Here is a 19,712-nt window from a genome sequence, read left to right on the forward strand (position 1 = left end):
AACCTAAGTGATCACTAATTTTTGAATTGCACAGGCAAAACACACCCTTGTGTCTACCTCACAGTATGCAGCTAGGAACACATCAACTGTTAAATAATTTCAGCCAAACTTAGTAAGCAAAGTATACTCAAGTTTCCCCAACAGTGCTTCATATATCAAAATTATAAGGATAAAAAAAGCCTTGCTGCTTTGCAGTGCTAGGTAATTTTTATTAATTTCATACTACTCCCCTTTCAAAAGGGCTGTTATTCTAGATTTCCAGTTCACTTTTGAGGGAGGATGTGAACAAGTGAACAAGAGGTGTGGGAGTACTAAATCATCAGTGAGGTGCTTTGCAGGGGGCAAAGGCTTGTGCAAGTCACTCTGGTCCCAGGGAGTCAAAGGACACTTGACAAAGCCACAGTCTCAGTTCAGAACCAGGGGCACAAATAGAACTGCAGAAATTCAAGTGCAAGTATTCATCTAATAAGAATACTTGCACTGCAAGAATATGATGCAACAAAAACTAAGAGGCAGGAAAAAAAAAAAAAAAAAAAACCTGAGGCAATTTGAGTGTAATAAAGCATTAAGTCAAAGGAAAATATTTTGCAACAATTTTAATCTCAAGATTCTTCCAATCTGCAAAAGCCCAAACTTGAAGTATGTGTTGTAAGTGGACAAAAAGGCTGACCCTGCAGTTTCAATCAGCAAATGTCTACTGTGTTCCACAAAAACTAATCTGACATTCCTCAATTAGTCAGAAATACTGATAATCTCTTAATAATTTGATTCAGTATTTTTGTCATAGCCGGGACTGGGTCTTTTTTATTACGATGTGAAGACCTGATGGGGTAGAAATCCTGATGATGTAGCTACACAAAAAACAGCTTCAATACAATTCACTTCAAAATAACATTCACAGATGCGTATTATACAGCATAAGTGTAAAAAAGGAACTGTGCACATTGAAGTGTTTACTGATTTCAGAGAGAAGTACGTGTGTGCAGTCCAAGACAACATTCAACCTTTAATGGTACTGAAATCAAGGTTATGAAGAACAAATGGCAGTCTAACTTCAGACCAGAGATTAGGCTGAAAGATGAGTAATCAAAAGAAGATACAGAGTTTTTCAAGTAATATAAATGGTACCAAAGTGAAGTGAGCCTTACAATTACAATAATTTCAAATGCAAGTCTGCAGAACAGACTCACAATGTAATGACCATTCCATAAACTTCTGTGCATTCAACAAGAAAATACAAGCAAAATGTTTACTAGCACATGGTGACATAAGAACAGAACGAAATTTTAGCTTGCAGCTTTGTAATCCTCCAAGTTACATACTTGTGTCACAGTAACAATCAAGCATACAGATAAATGCAGGTACTTAAACAGCAGAGTTTCTACAAAGTCACCCTCATTTTTTAAGCTGATGCTCTTGATCTTCTAAAAAAGGAACTGCAGCAACTTGATGGACATGGAAATGAAATGGTGCATGTCAGAGACTTAGTGCTTCAAGAGATTTTTCATATCAGTGAATCCATCTGGATTCCCAAACTTGTTTAAAAGGAAGAGTAGGACTTGTTTATGTTTTTCAAGCTGTGGAACAAGCAGAAAGAGTTAGAAGTATACAATTCTGGGGTTTTTTAAATTGCTGATTTCAGATCAGGGTAGATGCTAATATGACAAACTCAGCTAAATACCATATTAATTCAAGAAATAGATTTAGTTCCTTTCTGTTGTAGAATCTTCTGGAGGGGGAAAAAGCCAACAGAACTGTAGCTGATTTCCCCTTGTCCATGTATGTGTCACTCCCCCCCATTTTTCCTCCTGAAGCAGCTTCCTTAAACCAAACTGATTAAATACTCAAATTAAGATTGAGATCAGCATCTTAAATTAGATAACAGAGAAAAGTGCCACTCCTGAGACTTCAAACACTTGAAAAATGAAGTAAGAGGTGTCTGTGGGGCAAAGTACAGACTAATGAAGTCTGAGTGCTCTAAACACCGTCCTCCCTCAGCTTCAGGGTGCTCTAATTATCACCATATATGAAAAAACCTGAGAACAAGTGTCAGGATACATTTCACTGAACTTCCATGTTTCAGTAGCTATTATTCCCCGTAATCCCATTTGCTTCCTACACAGGGTTTCTTCTGAATTCTGGAAACATAAAAAAGGAAGTACAGCTTGGAGTGAATCTTACTTGCACTTTTAATTCCTTGCAGCAGCAGTTGGTCTCACCTTCATTACCTACAAAAACCAAAGTGAATGAGAAAAATACACACATACATTCCTTTCCTAATTTAAGAGGTGACATCTGCATTGTCCAGGACTTTTAGAAGGAAAAGTAATTTAGCCACCCCGTGTGCTTACAAGTTCTTCAGAATAAGCAAACTGAAGTAATCAAGCCAAAGTATGTACCTTGATGTTCACTATGTGAGTTTTCAGCACTGCAGGATGTGACCAAGCCCTCCTTTAGCAGTTTGTCAGCTACATTCACATAACCATCGTCCAAATGTTTCTCCACTGTTACTAAATTAACATTTCCATTAATCCCTTTCACTGTAATTGTAACATGTTGCTTCAATAACAGTTTTTTCAACTTGTCAAGCACTAATGGAGACCACTCAGCTTTCTCTATTCCTGCAAAAAAAGGAAAATCAAATTTGTTATATAAATAATTCCTTTAAGCTATAACTTGAATTGTACATACATGTTTTGGAAAATATGATACTAAATTTTCCTAATATAAATAGCTTAAATTCTAGACATAATAAACTAAAAACATGTTTTCTAAACCAGCTTTCACCATGCTTACCAATATCCTATTTCAGAAGAGCATCATGTTGTTTACCAGTATTATGGAATGAACACTACCACCAGAACAGGTAAAAAATCATAATGTTCAAGAAAACCAGTCAGGGGTTTTTGGGGTGGGGTTTTTTGCTTATTTTGGGGAGATTTTTTTTACCTGCAAGTGAACATGTAATTGTCTGAAAAGGCAGCTTTAAATAGGTATCGGTGATTGGCAGCACCTTTGAAAGGGGTAAAGTTTCTGTGTTGCCATAGTCTCCATAGAGAACTTTCACTGCAGACTGGGAAGCTTCCAGAACAACAGCTCTGTACCAATTGCCATTACCTGAAAAGATTGGGACAAGAATGGTCACATGTGACGAATCATCTTATAAACACAGATTATCCCAAGAACAAGAAACTGTAGAGTTTCTAAAGAATTTTTAAATACTGTGGTGGATATATAAAAGGCCAATTGACAAGAAGCACAATTAAGAGATCCAGAGGCACTTTCAAGTTGGTGGTTTTCCTTTGTCTAAATCAAAAATGAAAGCTGTGTTTTACACTGGCCAAGGAAACGGAAGGACAAACGACTGTCTCACCTGAAAACTGAGCACAACAGGCTTCACCCAGTTTTGGCTGGAAGGGCTGTTTGTTGCAAGATCTACAATAGTCTTCCAGTGAAATCAGCTCCTTAAGGAGCTTCTTTTGATCTACAGGAAAAAACCACATTCACTAACCACATCTGGGTACAATGAAGAGCATACTTAAGCCCCCTGCTCTCACCTTTGACATTTTTTATATTTTCCTACTGCCCAAGATACATTTCTACACAGTTTAGTTCACTACACACATTAATTTTATTAATTAGCTTCAACAGTGACCTCCTACTGGTATTAGGAACAATGAACACTTTTTCTTACCTTTATTTGGAACTGGTACAGCATAGAACAAGTCTGGGCTTACAACTTCAGTTATACAGACAGACATGGTTTCATCTACAGCCAATTCAATTGACTTCCAGTGCCCAAGTGAGGTTGCTAATAGAAATTGTAAGAGAATGCAGTGTTACCACTGTCCTCCAAGCATACATATGTTAAGGAACTGTTATTTTATTTGATATTTATAATGATTTTTTGAATTTCAGACACTTCCCTTCAGGAAGACAAATATAAATCAAGATAAATAATGCTTACTTTGCTGTTCATAAACTGTTGGTATATAAAAGTAGCTAAAGTAAAAAACAGCTCAGAAAAAATAAGACCTTGAAAAGCAAACTTGAGAAAAGTTTCAGTCACAGAAAACTTCTAATTCTCTGATTCCTACAGAGTCAAACAACATTCATTTAAGACAAACACAGTCATTTTTAACTTTCTCTTTTTGTCTGTAATGCCACCTGCAGGGCAGCTGGTGTTCAACTGTAAGAACTGACAATATACCCAAAACTTGCATTGATATTAACTGTAGTTAAACAAGAAAATAACAGTTAACGGCTGGAATACTGAAAATTATTGTTAAATCTAAAAGTTAACATTCCTTTAATTACCTTTTTGGTCAACAGATGTGTTTGGAAAGTTATTTTTATCTTGTAGAACTTCCTTTACAACCAGGTTTTCTGAACTTAGTATCTCATTGATAATTGCTGGACAATCTGTGGAATTATCAGTAAGCATTACACCTGCCCCAGCTTCAGAAAGGGAAGTTACTGTGGCTTGAAGCTCTAAGCCTGAAGTGCACATATGAAATCTTCTTGTAGCTTCTGGATTCCATTTGCTGTTTCCAGGCTTTATACCTGGGAAGTAAGAAATGTTATCTCCATATCATTATTACTGACTTTCCTCAACATTATGATTTTCTTTAAAAAGTACTTTAAAAAATTTCTTAAGAGAATACCCTGAAGTATCAAGGCTACTTTTATTATCCTAGGGTAACACATTGTCCTTCATCCTGTCAACTGCTCTCCCTCTTCCTCCTTTTTTCTAAATGCCCACATTTTCTCAGGACTCCCAAGTTTCATCTTCTATATTTTATGATTCAACCACGTAAATCCTTTGCCTCAGCACAAACAACATTATTAAAACTGGTTTTGGATCAGTATAATCAGGCCTTTTCATCAAAGGAGCAGACAAAACCTAAGTGTTTTAAGGGTGGGTGTTTAAGGGGGGAACAACACAAGACACTTGAACAAAATGAGGTTTTGAGCTTTTTCCTCTTTCCACATTTTTCATTTTTTAAACCAAGCAGACTACACCAGAAAGAAAGAGAAGCTCTGCAGAATTTTGAACTGTGTGGAAAAAGAATTTTCAGAACACTGAGAAATAGCAGTACAGTGCCAAACTCTTCAGGAATCAAATGAAAGAGAACTGAAAGGCCACCTTGCTTCAGTTAAACAGATTAGCTCCATTGCCTGCAAAATTTTTGAGAAATAAAGTTGCACAAAAGCACAATTACTCCTAGGAAGGCAACAACCAAAAAACCAGTAAGCATTACAGATGAAGCAGAACTAAACAAGCTCCCTTTTGAGCAGTAAAGCAGTAAGCAAAGTCCATGCAGATCACTCCAGAGAACTGGCAGGAGCTCAGAGAAGAGAAAGCAAACAAACAAACCCAAAAGAACAGAGTTCTGCACAGTATTCCCTATCATCACCTCCTTCCCCAAAGCAGCAAGTCTCTAAATGCAAGAGCTCTTGTAAGAAAAAATAAGATTCACCTGAGAGCCAGCATTTAATTGCTTGAAATGGAAGTTTTAGGAATGAGGACGAGATCTGTCGGATATTATCCCGTGGTACATCCTCAGTGTTTCCATAGTCCACAAAGCTCACTCGAACACTTCCATCTGAAGTGACATTTTGCACCACAGCACGGTACCAGTTACCATCCTCTAATTTTAAAAAAGATTAAAAAAAAATTTAGTGATTACTTCACACATTTGCTAAGTCTACCAGCTTTCACTTGTTAGTAAATAAATATAATTCTTTGCTGTCCTCTACTAATGTAAACTACCAGCTAATTTTTCATGTTTACCCTATAAAAAACAAAACTATTTTAGTCTGTTACTTGCCAGAGTAAAAAGCACAGCAAGGGTCTCCACTCTCAGGCTCAAAAACATCTGGTGGTGTTTTCTGACAGTATTCAGACAATGATTTGTTAAGTGAGTTTAGAGCAAGTAACTCTGAAAATTAGAAAGAAAACCAAAGAAAATTAGAAAAAAACCCAAAGATGAGATCAATGAAATGAGCTGACTCGAACTTTATCAATGCTGTTCACTCCACAGTTTACTTGTAAACCTTCAAATGTATTCCTTGACTACGTAAGTCAAGGAACAAACATCCCTCATTTTAAGAGCTGCCCCACATTTTTTGTTTGAATGCCTTTAGCTCCCTCTTCAGCCACTGAATTTTGTCACATTCTTTTTCTAGCATTTAAAACACCAGTGGCTATCAGAAGTCTTTATACAAACTTCTGGTAGAGAAACAAGATTACTTTTTAACTGATCCAATAGGAAGTCATGTCTCAATGGCTGCTAATTGTGTTGCAATTATTATATCTCTAAGTTTTTCTAAATTACAAGAGTGTACTAGAAGAGAGCTCCAGTAAATATTGTCTTGGCACAGGGAACATGTCTCTTATTTGCTTTTATTAACAGAATCACTAAATCCTGAAGATAATTTAGTCCAACATCAACCCAGCACCACACCATAGTCACCCCTAAGTACCACATCCAGATGCCTCTTGCACACTTCCAGAGACAATGACTCTACCACCTTACTGGACAACTTATTCCAATGCCTGGCTACTCTTGCAGTGAAAAAAAAAAAAAAAAAATATATCCTTTGGCTAGGTTATGGTAACTCTTTCACTTTCCTCTACTGCTTATCTTCAACATTTTCACATTTCAATACCATGACCTAATTTCTTTGTCACTCCATTTGTATTCTTAGATAAAAGCCTCAGAGGTAAGCCTTCATGCTGTAAACTTACTTGACATAGTAGCTCATTAGAGCTGTAATAAATGACAAACCAGGAAGCAAAGAAACTATCAGAAAGAATTAAGCTGAATAAACTTACCATGGCTGTTTGAAATCTGACAGTAGAACTCCCCAGGATTGTACACTGTACATACTATGACATTGAGTGTTTGGTTAAGAGTTAATTTAATCCACTTGCACATTCTTTTGTTTGTTGAGTCCTCTAGAAAGGACAAAAAAAAAAATGCACAGAATTAAAAGAAATTAAAGTAACTTTTACAGGAAAAAAAAGGAACTTAGCATGCTTCATAAGAGAAGCCAGGAATCCTCACCAAGATTTCAAAGAAATTCAACGTAACTTAAGTAAAAATCTCTTGGATTGAAGCTTTGGTCACTAAATCCAACAGGACAATTTAAGCATAGACTTGAAGCTTTATAAGCTACTACAGTCAAATTTTCAAGGACTAAGTATGTGGGTTTATGCATAAAATACAGGACAATGAAGATCACAATAGAGCAAATATTATTTGCACTAATGGATTAGGGCGTAAGAACAAGCAGGTAGTAACTAGTCACAGCCTACTTCAACTGGAAATTGTAAGACTTATAACAAGAGTAAGTACCAACTTCCAAAAGCAGGCAGTTACAACTTTGTTAAGCATGCACACCTGGACACACACACAGACACACAATTCTTTACTGTTAAGATGCCATGGCTGAACTCTGGACTTGTGAAAGCCAGACTTGATGAGCCAGACTGAAAAGCTCTTAGAGATAAGAGCTTGCATTCTCTGTACCCCCTCTAGTAGGAGGTAAACAGGAGGCAAACAATGCCAGGGCAGCAAGATGTGCTCATACTCACCCTTGGCTTGCTCAACATCACTCCCTCTGGCTGCTGGTAAGGCCATGCTCAGTTCCTCAGCTGCAAAGCCCTCCTCGATGAGAAGGCTTGATACATTTATTACTGGAGTACCTGATGCATCTGTAAGCTCCACCACGGATTTAGAACTCTCTTTATCCACTACTTTTACTGTCAACACTTTATCTTTCACCAGTTTTTTCATGTAAGAAATACCTTCTGAGGTCCATGCTCCTAATGGTGGCTTTACACCTAAAAAGTCACATAGTAGGGAAAGGTTCTGAGGTCAGTCCAATTCTCACCAATGTGTGGACAGGTACAACAACTGCAAGTACATTCTGAAATTATTTGCCACATTTTGTAGATATGCCGTGACAGTTAAGAATTCTGGAAATAATGCCTACCATTACCTCCATCCTTCCCCATGTTTCAATGTGAGATGCTACAGGTGTGGTGGTTATGTAATACCACTTGTTCTCCCTGTATCTAGTTTGAAACTGCTAATCATTTACTTCATACCTGCCAGGCTACATCTTATGGCTTGAGCTGGCAAGTCCATTAAGCTTGGAATGATAGGATGAAGTCTGGTCAGTGGAAGAGAGTCAGAATTACCATAATCCATATAGTCCACCAAAACAGTGTCTTCAGAAGCGTAAGCTGTAACAGTAGCACGATACCAAAGGTTGTCTTCTAGAAAGGAAGACAGAGATGTAATGTCTGAGAACAGAATGATTTTTTTTGGACAGACCAATATAAAAATACATCAATTTCAGTACAGCTCAGGACTATCAGGTGTTGGCTAAAATAGCATTTTGAGAAGAAGTCCATCAGAGTGGCATCATTCCATACAATCCCATTTCTTCTGTGCTTTTTTTGGGGACTGAAACTTCAAAGATATACTTATCTTAACCCTGGGGAAACAGTACTTAGCAACATAAAAAACCCCAAACTTTCCATGATCTCTTAATAAACTATTCTAAATAATCTGAATCCAGTGTTAACAGTTTGCTCAATAAAGGGACATTTTAAAGTTGGTACTTTACAGATACTATTTTTCAAATTACTACCTAGCATTACCCACAGCTAAAAATCACAGATAAATAAATTCTATATAAAACATTTCTAAACACAATTTCAAAATGTATCTTTTTGATAATAAATTTAAGTGACATAACTTAGTATTTTGAGTCCATTTTTACCTGTGAACTGGGCACAGCACACATTGCCAGCAGCAGGACGGAAAGATGGACTGCTGGGAATTTTGCCACAGTATTCATTAAGAGATACTTCAAGCTCAGCAAGTTGACCTGATGTTAAAATACATAGGTTTTGGAACATGGTCTGTCTTGCAATTATTACAAAATAATTAAGCTCAAAGCCTGGAAGAACATCTTGTAGTCTAATAGAGAGAATTTCAAATGTTTAACATTGATCAGACTAGGATTCTTCAATCATTAACATCCAAGGGAGTCCTCACGTGTGTCTGAGGAATCACAGCAGGGAACGGACAGAGAAAACCAGTGATAGATTTTTTCAGCAAAGGGACAAAGCTGAAGCCAGTGCAAAATGAAAGCAAGCTAGTGGAGGCATGCCAAGAAGAAACCAAGGAAGACAGCTCTTCCAACAACAGGCAGTTCACTTCTTCCCAAAGGACACACTTTGCTATTGATTACCCAGAATTAAAAGGCTGTACATGGACACAGAAGAAAAATTCACCTTCCTCCAGCCACGCCCTACGGAAGAGAAAAATGCCATACCAGGCATTCTACATCCCACTTCCAACCCATCACTTACGGGCACTTTGCATCCGCTGACAAAAAAAGGTGTCTGGATTTTGAATGTGAGAAACCACACCAGAAAATTCATCTCCAATACTTAAAGAGACAAACTTGGTAATTAAATTAACACAGTGAGAAGAGTCTTCATCCTCAAGTATGGTTTTTTCACCTCCCTTTGAATGGTTTTCTGATACTGCACATAAAAAAGAAAAAAGGTTGCCCATGAAAAGCTAGCTGACTTTGAAAATATAAACATACTGAAATAGTTTATTCTTTTTATTGATACTTTGGACTTTGAAGGCTCCTGTCATATTATGAAATTAATGCTCACAAAATAATCACTATACAAATGTTTTATACTATTAAAATCTCTATGAGCTAATGTGAGCAGGGACTTGAAGCTCCATTAGCCAACATTTTTAAGTTTGAGGTGATGCTAGTGAGCAGCTAGAATATCATGCAGCACAGGAGCACCTAAAATTCCCCAAGTTTAGTTTGGTTTGCTCGCTTACCTCCTGGAGAGTCTACTTTGGCATCACTTCCTGAAGTTAAATGAGACTTCATTTCTAAAGGAACTTTATCTAGGCAGTCTTCTAGAATACAGATACAAGAATAAATGATTTATCACACAAAATAGCCATCAGCTTGTTTCACTTCAGAACCATCCTCTGAGCCAGATCTGTATTCTTATCACAGGGAGAGCATGTTCTACTTATTTGTTCAGCACTTAACATTTAAAATGCAAAACAAAGGTAATTTCAGAGTAGCTCAGCTACTTGAGTTCTCTGAGCACATTCACAGCTCCAACTGTCTGACTTCATAAAATGAGCAAAGCAGTAACAATCAACATTTACTTGCAGTCACTAAAAACTGTGAGGTAAAAAACTCATTACTGCTTTTTAGACACCAGGATTCATAACTTACCTCATTATTTACAACACTGAGTATGTAATGATTTAGTCAAGATGTCTTTGTAAATCTTGGTTTCTCACCTGTTATATACTCCATTTCTGATGCATGAAGCAGCATTCCAAACTTTCAATGCCATTATTTTCAAATTAAAACCTCAATACACGTGTTTCAGTTGCTTATAAAGTCTGGAATGAATGCATGGAACATTTCAAGAATGCAGTGACATTTATGTGATCTTTTCTCCAAAAGGTTGGCAGGTTACACATCACTTCACCTCTAGTGTGCTGTGAAGCTCCCAAATGTGAAATATGCCCAGCACAATCCTTAATCAGTTGAATTTACATCCTTTGACAGACTGCATAGTATTACATGGAGAAAAGCTTCCTGCACATGAGCAAGTTTAGCAAGCTAGGAGCACCAACCATCACATCTCTGAATGTTTCTGTGGGATGCAGATCAATTTAATGAATATGGTCTTGGCACTACATTGTTCCTGCTCTGCAGCCAGAAGAAAACCTAAACAATAGTATTGCACATGACAAAAGGTACACCTTGCATGTATTGATCTGCTTTGACAATCAAACCCAGCTCAACTGAAAATCAGAATTCTTACTCCTCAAAGGTCTTGTGCTTGGCTTGTCTCTCACTGAAGCTTGCAAAGTTAGAAATATAAATATGCTTATAGAGTTCTCCAACTGGATACAGCAATATCCAATGATTGTTCTTTCTCTGGAATACTTAGTGAGCCTGTATGAAATATCATGAAAGCTGGTAAAATCCTACAGGGAACTAGAAATTGACACTGTAATTTTTAAAGAGTTAAAAATGCATGAGAAAGAAACAAAATTGTACCAAATTTTCATGCATCTATTAAAACAGAAAAATAAACAAGATGATCCAGAACACAGTGAAGTTAATACAATTCTACTGGAAAAGTAACCTTACTAAAATTTAAGCTTATTAAGCTTAGCAAGGTATTTCAGGCACTGACATTTTATGGAAAGGTGAAATAAAGTAGAAGTGAAAAAAAAAGTCAAGGGAGAGGTTGGGAAAATGACAAGAGAGAGGAGGGCAAAAGAAATAAACAAGGGTTATCTTTTACAGGTGTTAGGGAGGGGTGTGAACATAAAAGCCTTAACTATGGTCAGTTTTTTTACCCACACAACCAAGCACTCACCAGAATCTGGAAGTACAACATCTACAGCAAAACTCAACCTCACTTCCTCCTGCAATATATCAACACCAGTTAGTGAATACTCCTTTCCTATGAGCTGAGAAAAAAAGCTGGCAATGCCTTCATTCCATCCTTTTCCTTTTTGATCAAAATGGACAAATAAACACTTAATGGCCTGGAAATAATATAATTAGAACAAGAGGGGATTATTTCCCCCTATCTAAGTGACTAAATAATTAAGGCCTTCAGTAATATCACCTTGCACATTAAAGCTGCTGTTGGGGCTTCAATTCAACTAACTTCTGCACTCTCTTCTAAAGCACTGGGAAATTAAGGTAAAAATAATCCCCAGAAGTTGAATTACCCTATTTAAAACAGGTACAAGTTATGTTTAATATGAAGCTGTTCAGCTGTAGCTCCTTGTAGTAGCAAAGTTCAAGAAACACTGCAGAGATATACTGAACATCAATGAAGAACAAGTGCTGAAGACTCACACATTCACCTCCTCACTCCTGTCTTACAGGACAACTCAGCTAAAATTCCCACTTATGATGCTCTCATAAATAAGAATCTAATTCCACTTGCTTCCTCATAACCTTAACACCTCAGAGTAGATTAGAACTCCTGTTTTATCTGCTGGCATCCATTTTTAAAAAGTCTAATAATTTAATGTAACCCACCTTAATACCCTTCAACATGTAATCTCTTACTTCTGCAGAATTCATGAGAGCTTCAGAAGGTGAACAAGATTAACAAAACCCCTTCCATTCTTTAAAAATCAAGTGATTGCAAATTTTTGATTCATATTATACAACCATTTGGTATAAAGGGCCCTCACCATCAGTTGATCAGTTTCATTAGAACCCAGTCACAAGCACACACACTACAGGAACTAACAGGATGAGCTAACAGAAGTCTCATGACATGAAGCCTCCTTTCCACATTCCTTCAAAAAGCTAAACAGATGAATAAGCTACTTCAAAGAAGTACATGACTTCTTTGAAAGGAGTTCTGCAGTGCAAGCAAGAGGCTAGCTGGACGTATGCAAACTTATTCACCTTCATAAATGTGATCCCAAGAAACCACAAAGACACAAAAATCAACTCCTGCAGAAGAATTCATAGAAAGACTGGAAGAAATGTTTGGCTCAAAGTTCAAGAGAGGCTTCAACACATTACAGAGGAGAACTGTGTCATCTTCAGTTCCTTCTACAGCAAAGAAACAACAGCTTATCTGCATCTGTTACTGTATACTACATTAAATGTATTTGTCTAATAGATTTCCTAGACTCTAAGAGCCAGCTCATTATTTCTTTACAGAAACAAGACACCAGAATTTTTCTGAATTGAACACACTACATCTGCTTCCTTCCCACACTATTTCTCTAGCAACATCATATATGTCTTGATTTTTAACTTTTTTCACAATTTTTTTTTTCAAAAAACTCCCAGGGTTGTCTGATAGTGCTTCTAGGAGCTTCTAGGAGCTCCACAAGTAACAATTTTCTGAATGCTTCTCCCAATAGCTTTTCATTTGAAGCTATTCTCCCAATACCTTTTCATTCATCAATAGCTTTCTAGAAGGAGCAACTTGTTCCTTTCCTGTACAGGTTAAATGAAGCACACTGCCACTCACTCACAGCACATCCAGTCAAGACACAGTCAAAATTGTATGACATACCTTAAGATAAACTCCTGTCTTGGTTTTGCTATTACTTAAACTGTAATAAAAGAAAAAGATGTCAGTTTGAAGAACCAAAGACTGACAAGTAGCATTAATAATACAATCTACTTGCAAATAGATAAAAAGCTGTGTTTGTAGTATGTGATTTTTGCCAACCCTTATTCCTCATCCACTAAAATGCAGAATTACAAATATGGCAATATGTAATAATGACAGACATAAGATAATGCAGTACTAGCTTAAGAATAAGCAACATATTTTACTGTAATAGTGCCTTCCCATGGTCATTTATGTTGTAGAGGCAGGGACATTGTCTTCCTGCGAAGATTATTTGGCAGAACTTTACACAAACTTACTTCTGTTTAAGGGGATCACAAACTACTCTGTGTGCTGGCCAGTCTTTTTTCTGACAATCTGCAGAGCAATAGTATGTTTGCAGACACTGTGAGCATCTGAGCTTTCCTAAAACAAACCAAAAGAAAAGACAAGAGAAGTCTGAGCAAAACACATTTTGGAAGGAACAACAACTGTTTAAATAACTGCTTCACAAAACAGCTCCCCTGCAATTCTAAGCACATACAAATAGGTATTTGTATTGACATACAGCTATCAGACCTTGCTGCCCAAATATCCCAAATTCCTTCTATATTTAAGGGGAAAACCCCACCACTTTTGATAAAGAAATGCTCTCTTCTGCTTGTCAGTTCTGTTACTCCAACTATGTTCTATACTTGTGCCTGAGAGTTAAAAATATTTATCCATTTAAACACATTTCTGAGCAAACCTGACCTGGTTTCACTGATAGATGTACTGTGTGCCACAGGCTACAGGACAGCAGGCACTTACCAAAGAGACCACAGCGATGGCAAGTGCCCCCTTTAGGGGGTGGTACTAACAAACTCAAGAAACTCTTATCATAGCAAATAGAAAAAGCACTCTTAGAGGAACATTGCAATTTCTTTGGCTTCCCATTAATCCAATTAGAACGTGACACCTGTGGAAGAAAAACCTGAAGTCATTCTTACAGGAAAAAAACCTCCCCATTAGGGTAGAAATATTCTAATATACAAAAACATGACAACAAAAGGAGAAAAAACTTCTAAGTTCTAGAAAGAGAAATACATGCTGGTAATTCCTGCTACCTAGAAATGCTCAGAATACTTGGGGCAACTATAAAGTGAAATAACTCACAGTATTTCCTTTATCAGCTGCAGCTATGCAGTTCTCTCTACCAGTTTTGTCTTCCATAGAACTTCCTAGAAGCAGAAGTATTTGCAAAGGGATCTGATTAACAACACCAACACATGCCTATGTTATGGAATAACTGCAGGAAGAAATAAGGCTCTTGGCTACTCCTACTATTCTGCCAGCCCATTTGAGTGAATGGAGATGCTTGGACACACTCTGGAAGTCACTTGTTTTTGTTCTGATACCACATTTACTCAATCATGCAATCAGTGGTATTATTAAAACAACAGTTTCACCTTCTGTGCTTATCACTCAATACTGAGAAACAAAACACTCTGAAATGTGATTCTGACTTTCCAGTGAGTGCCTTATAAACCTTGTGGTCTTCGCTGTGAGTTTTTCTTTACCAAACAAATCTTAGAAGACATTCAACTAAGCCTGCATATCAATACAGCAGGAACTCTGTTTTTATAAGTGGGCAACTCATCCACCTACAAAGAATTTGTTTCTGTGCTAGGCTACGTAATGCCCTCAAATCTTGTTCCAGTCTGGCAGGCCTGTCCAAGGTCTCCACTGAGACAACATAAAGCTTACACAGCCTTTTTTCCCACTTGGAAGCAAGTAAACCATGTAAACTCTGCCTGAACTAAAACTCTTGCCTAACATGAAACCAAATTTCATGAACTCTCCAGACCCAAAATGTTTGCACATAAAGCTAGTTCAGGTCTCCCAAATGAAGCCTTTCCTTCTCCCCAGCTTGGAGTAAGAGAACATGGATCAGACAGTACTGAGGCAGTTAAGAGACAAGAAGCATTGCTGAAGGAACTCCAGCTCCCACGTATCGCTCCAAATTCCCTGACACCTCAATTATCCTGGTGGGTTTTTCAGTTTCTGAGGCATTTCAGCAGGCACAAGTTTGGATAATTAGGAGTTATATTTACAAGCCATATTCATAGTCATGATGTGTATCAATAATAAAGCATATACACAATCACAGAAGAATAAAGTCAAGATCTCTGTCAAGCTTAGGACAAAGTATCTCTTATTGCACTTGTGCTGTTGTTAAAACTTTCTGTACTGTTTCTACATTTGTCAAAAATACGCTGTATTGTTTGCTTACAAAATATTGTTAATTGATTTTGTTAAGTATTTCAGAAACTCAGCCTCAAAACTCAAAGCTTTTTAACAGTAAGTTTGTACCTGTGACCCTGTTGCTTAAATCTGCATCTGCAACTTCATTATGTTGACGATTAAGTGGTTCTGCCATCATGTAAAGGTTGACATTAGAGTATGACCAAAGGTGGCTGTGGGCCAGGTAACTGCAAAAGCATGGATTTAAAGATTAATTCAGGCAGGCACACAAATTAAAGTATTTTTGGGTCATATTCTGAAGATATATTTAAGCATTCATTCTGTAAGGCTAATTTCTCTACAATCTATTACTTTTGTTTGCACAGCAAAACACTTTCTGCACTAAGGAACTCAACAATTAATACTGCAGATTAAATGATGAAAATTCCTTTAGAAGAGGAACACACTGACAAATAGGAGCAGCCATCAACACCTGCACATGAAGTTCACTGTGTGTCTGGAGGAGACCTCGCTGTACTTTTGTTAAAAAAATTGGTAGTAATAAAAAGCAGAGGCTGCATTCCTGGGTTGCTTATGCCTGGGAGCCTGAGGGGAGCCACTGCCCGAAGAGTGGCTGCCTGAGGGGAGGCAAAGCCCTGGGCTCTGCCGAAATACATTTTCAGCACCTGCTTTCTAAATGCTAAGAAGCAATATAATTGTTTTAAATTAAAAATACAGGCAAAAACAAACTAAAATGAACATGCGAATAAAGCAGAGTAGTCTTCTAAGTGACACTGCAAACTAACTCCACCAGAAATGTGCTTTCAACAACCTCAATTAAAGAGGTGTTATTAAAATTAACTGATTCTAAAGTGATTTTTAAGTGATTAAGTGATTTTAAGTAACTCAGAATAAAATTAGACAACCCCGTCCCACGGCCTGCACCCAACCTCGCAGCCAACCCCGCCACCTCCGGCCTCTCTCCCCTCAGCAAAGCGTTCACCCCCAGGCCGTCTCCGGCTTCTTTCCCGGGGGAAAGCGAAGCGCCCACCCCCTGCCCCTTTCTCGCCCCTCAGAGCAGCGCTCGCCCCGGGCCGCCCCTGTCCCTGTCGCCCCTCAGAGCAGCGCTCGCCCCGGGCCGCCCCTGTCCCTCTCGCCCCTCAGAGCAGCGCTCACCCCGAGCGGCCGCCCCTGTCCCTCTCGCCCCTCAGAGCAGCGCTCACCCCGAGCCGCCGCCCCGCCGTCGGCGCTGCCCCACGCGGGAAGCAGGGCCGGGCGCTCACTCGAGGACTGTCGGCGGGAAAAGGGAAGCAGCGGCCCCCGCAGGCCAGCGACGTCTCCAGGCGCTCCGGCGGGTCCGCGCCGCTCGTTCCGCCCCGCCCAGGCGGGACCCGGTGCTCAGGGGCGGAGCGGGGCATGTGCTGCCCGGCCGCCCGCAGCCCGCGGTGCGGCCATCGCGGCCAGGGAGGCGCGGCCTGAGGAGCTTCCACTAGTCCCGGTTATTCTAAGCCCCATTCAATCTGGATTTGAACACTTTCAGGGATGGGGCATGGGGCATCCACACCTTCTCTAGGTAACCTTTCGTCAGGGCCTCACTACCTGCACAGCAAAGGATTTCTTCCCAATATCTAATCTAAACTCATCCTCTCTCAGTTTGAAGCCGTTCCCCCTTGTGCAGTCACTGCCTGCCCTTGTAAAAAGTCCCTCTTCAGCTCTCTTGTACCTTTAGGTACTGGAAGGTGCTCTGAGGTCTTCCCGGAGGCTTCTCCAGGATGAACAGCCCCAGTTCCCAGCCTGAGCTCATAGCAGAGGTGCTCCAGGCCTCTGAGCGTCTTTGGGGACATAATTACCCATGGTTGAACCAGTAACCACAATTTGTTTCCTACAAATTCAGAAAATGGCTGTGAGAGCTATGCAAAAATCTGAAATTTGATACATAAAATTGATGCATTTGTATTTTAAAAGTATTTGAATTTTGTCCTGCGTCTGAAAAGATATATTACTTCATCTCCCATTTCCAACCTATTTTCATTTTCCTTTGTACTTTTCCCTCTTTCTTTTCTATACAAGGTGTTTTTCCCTTTTCTTAAACTTTTGTCTCCCACCTTCATGTCCCTATCTTCATGGGAAAATATACTTCATCCTCAAGACTGTTGCAGTTTTATGCTACTCCTCAGACATGATCTCAGATGTTCTCAGTGCTGTGCAATTAAGCTTTCACCAAAAAATAAATTAATCTGATCTATTTTAGTGCCTACATTGTTGTACTTATTATTAAAGTGTATAAAATTAGTGATGGATTTTATTGTTACATGTTCTGTACAGCAGGGGAATAATTATCTCTGTTCACAGAGAAGTAGCTGAAGCACAGCTATTTTGCCTTAAGTCATTTGGCATCTGGCTGTGACAGCGTTTCAGTCTAAATTACCTGTATTTAAGTCTAGGATCCTGTCTGCCAAACTAAGCATTCTCAAAAGAAAAGTGAACAACACACCTGATGGCTGCTGAGTTTTCTCTCAGTGGTTTAGATACCGCCTACTAAAGTCAGAGGAAAGACTCCTCCTGCCTCACATGAACCTCCAGCCCGCAGCTCCAGCCTGAGCAAAGCTGAGTGGATCAGAGGCTGCTCTTGCAACAAGAAGGAAAATTAGGTAGGAATTGGTGGGATTTCAAGAAACCCACATGCCAAGTTGCTCAGCATTGCATATCAGAGTAGGCACACCTGTATGTGGGAGATTGTGGGGAGACAGGACAATCATGGTCATACAGCCTTCATCATCTCCCTGCCCCTTGTTCCTCTGTCCCTAAGATCAGCCCAGTAATCCTCATGCCTAGGAAGAACTAATACCAGTAAGGCACTAAGAAATACTTCTCTGTCATTCAAACCTCTCTCGCAAAAAAATTAGGCTTCCTTGTAGCTTAAAACATCTAGACAAGATGGCCCAGCACCATGTCCAGTTGAATCTTAAAATTGTCCAGCATGGGGAATCCACCACTTCCTTGGGGAGATTATTCCAAAGCCTGTTTTTTCTTATTGTGAAACATTTTACTCCTGTGTCTAATAGGAATCTTCCCAGAAGTGATTTGTATCCATTACCCTTTGTCTTTACCATGGGAATCCATGTAAAAAAAGAATTTCCATCTTCTTTGTATGCACTCTTTAAATACTAGAATGTGGTGATAAAGCCTCCCCTGAGCCTTCTCTACTGACAGCTGAGCAATCCCATTTCTCTCAGCTGTTCTTTCCATGCCAAACTTCTGAAACCTTGATGTCCTTTATGGCTCTTCTCTGGTGCCTCTCCAGCCTGTCCCCAGCTCTGTTATGTAGCAGGGACCAAAAGTGAATGCAGCATTTCAGGTGTAGCCTGGCAAGCACTGAGTGGGGCAAATACTTCTTTATCTGTGCTGGTGATGCCCTTGTTGATGCAGCCCTGAAAGCATCCTGTTGGCTTTCTTTGCTGCAGCAGCATCCTGTTCACTCATGGTGAGCTGCTTGTCCACCAGGAACCCCAGATCTGCTTACACAGTGCTGCTCCTCAGATGGGTAGATACCAGCCTGTGCTGCACTTCTGGATTATGTTCTACAAGGTGTAAGACATTACACTTGACCTTGCTGAACTTTATGATGTTCTTGTTGGCTCACTCTTCCAGCCTGTCCAGGTCTCCCTGCAGGGTAACTGAGTGTCTGTCAGAGGTAACTGAGGAGAGTGCTCTTAGCACGGTGGCTGATCAGGAGCGACATCCCAGGAGCTGCACGAGGCTGGTGTGACTGGCCTGCAATTGTTAGAAAGAGCTTGAGCTTACCTGCATGTAGGTTCTGTAATAACTGTACCAGTGCGTCACTAGCTCCAGGATCTAAATGCCTAGGAACGAGCTGAGACACCACTGTGCTACCTGCTGAAAAAGGACAGTCCAAGCAACATAAAATGAACAGAATTTTTCCCAAATGTAACTTGCTTAGAGCATTTGAGTGATCATAGTCACACTTGGGATTTGCCATGTATAGATCAGATGTGATGGTGGTGGCAAGCAGCTTCAGCAGAAATGCTGTCCTCTCCTGAAACGTGGAGGGAAGATGGGGCTTTGTGCATGGTGCTCCTTGAACACCCCTGGCAAACTGTGCTGGCTCAGAATAAAATAGTTACACAATGAAAACAATTCCCAAATGAAGAAAATAATAACTCTTTGTGTAGTTTTGCCATGATGTGAAATGCAGGAATCAATTCAGCCCGCAGTAATTACATTCCAACAGACCAGTCCTCTGACAAATACAGAAGATGGGAATTGAGCAAGCTGGACTCTGCTGCCA

At 39.3% G+C, this 19,712-nt stretch overlaps 1 protein-coding gene across 1 annotated transcript; it reads right to left on the reverse strand.

Moving 5' to 3' along the window:
• Positions 1 to 1,372: 1,372 nt before the first annotated feature.
• TDRD1 (tudor domain containing 1) lies at positions 1,373 to 14,392 on the reverse strand. The gene is made up of 20 exons (XM_041461138.1): positions 14,336 to 14,392; positions 13,991 to 14,138; positions 13,501 to 13,606; positions 13,142 to 13,181; positions 11,465 to 11,513; positions 9,888 to 9,965; positions 9,392 to 9,568; positions 8,797 to 8,904; positions 8,117 to 8,287; positions 7,601 to 7,849; positions 6,839 to 6,961; positions 5,832 to 5,942; positions 5,481 to 5,651; positions 4,318 to 4,563; positions 3,695 to 3,811; positions 3,374 to 3,484; positions 2,950 to 3,117; positions 2,400 to 2,621; positions 2,182 to 2,228; positions 1,373 to 1,577 (listed from the first exon to the last, which is right to left on the reverse strand). Exons 1-20 carry the CDS (start codon positions 14,390 to 14,392, stop codon positions 1,485 to 1,487), a joined length of 2,592 nt encoding a protein of 863 aa, XP_041317072.1. The 3' UTR covers positions 1,373 to 1,484.
• Between the last annotated feature and the right edge of the window lie 5,320 nt (positions 14,393 to 19,712).

This window comes from Pyrgilauda ruficollis, unplaced genomic scaffold, assembly GCF_017590135.1.
Source record: "Pyrgilauda ruficollis isolate IOZ18807 unplaced genomic scaffold, ASM1759013v1 scaffold15, whole genome shotgun sequence".
Lineage (NCBI taxonomy): Eukaryota > Metazoa > Chordata > Aves > Passeriformes > Passeridae > Pyrgilauda > Pyrgilauda ruficollis.

Bases quoted from the DNA above. Each gene is read 5' to 3' on its own strand.
- TDRD1 (XM_041461138.1), bottom strand. From the start codon at position 14,392: ATGGAAGACAAAACTGGTAGAGAGAACTGCATAGCTGCAGCTGATAAA. The intron at 13,182-13,500 runs GTAAGTTTGTGT...CTTTTATTACAG, and splicing joins TGTGATCCCCTTAAACAGAA to TTTAAGTAATAGCAAAACCA. The intron at 5,943-6,838 runs GTAAGTTTATTC...TCTAATTTTCAG, and splicing joins TCAGATTTCAAACAGCCATG to AGTTACTTGCTCTAAACTCA.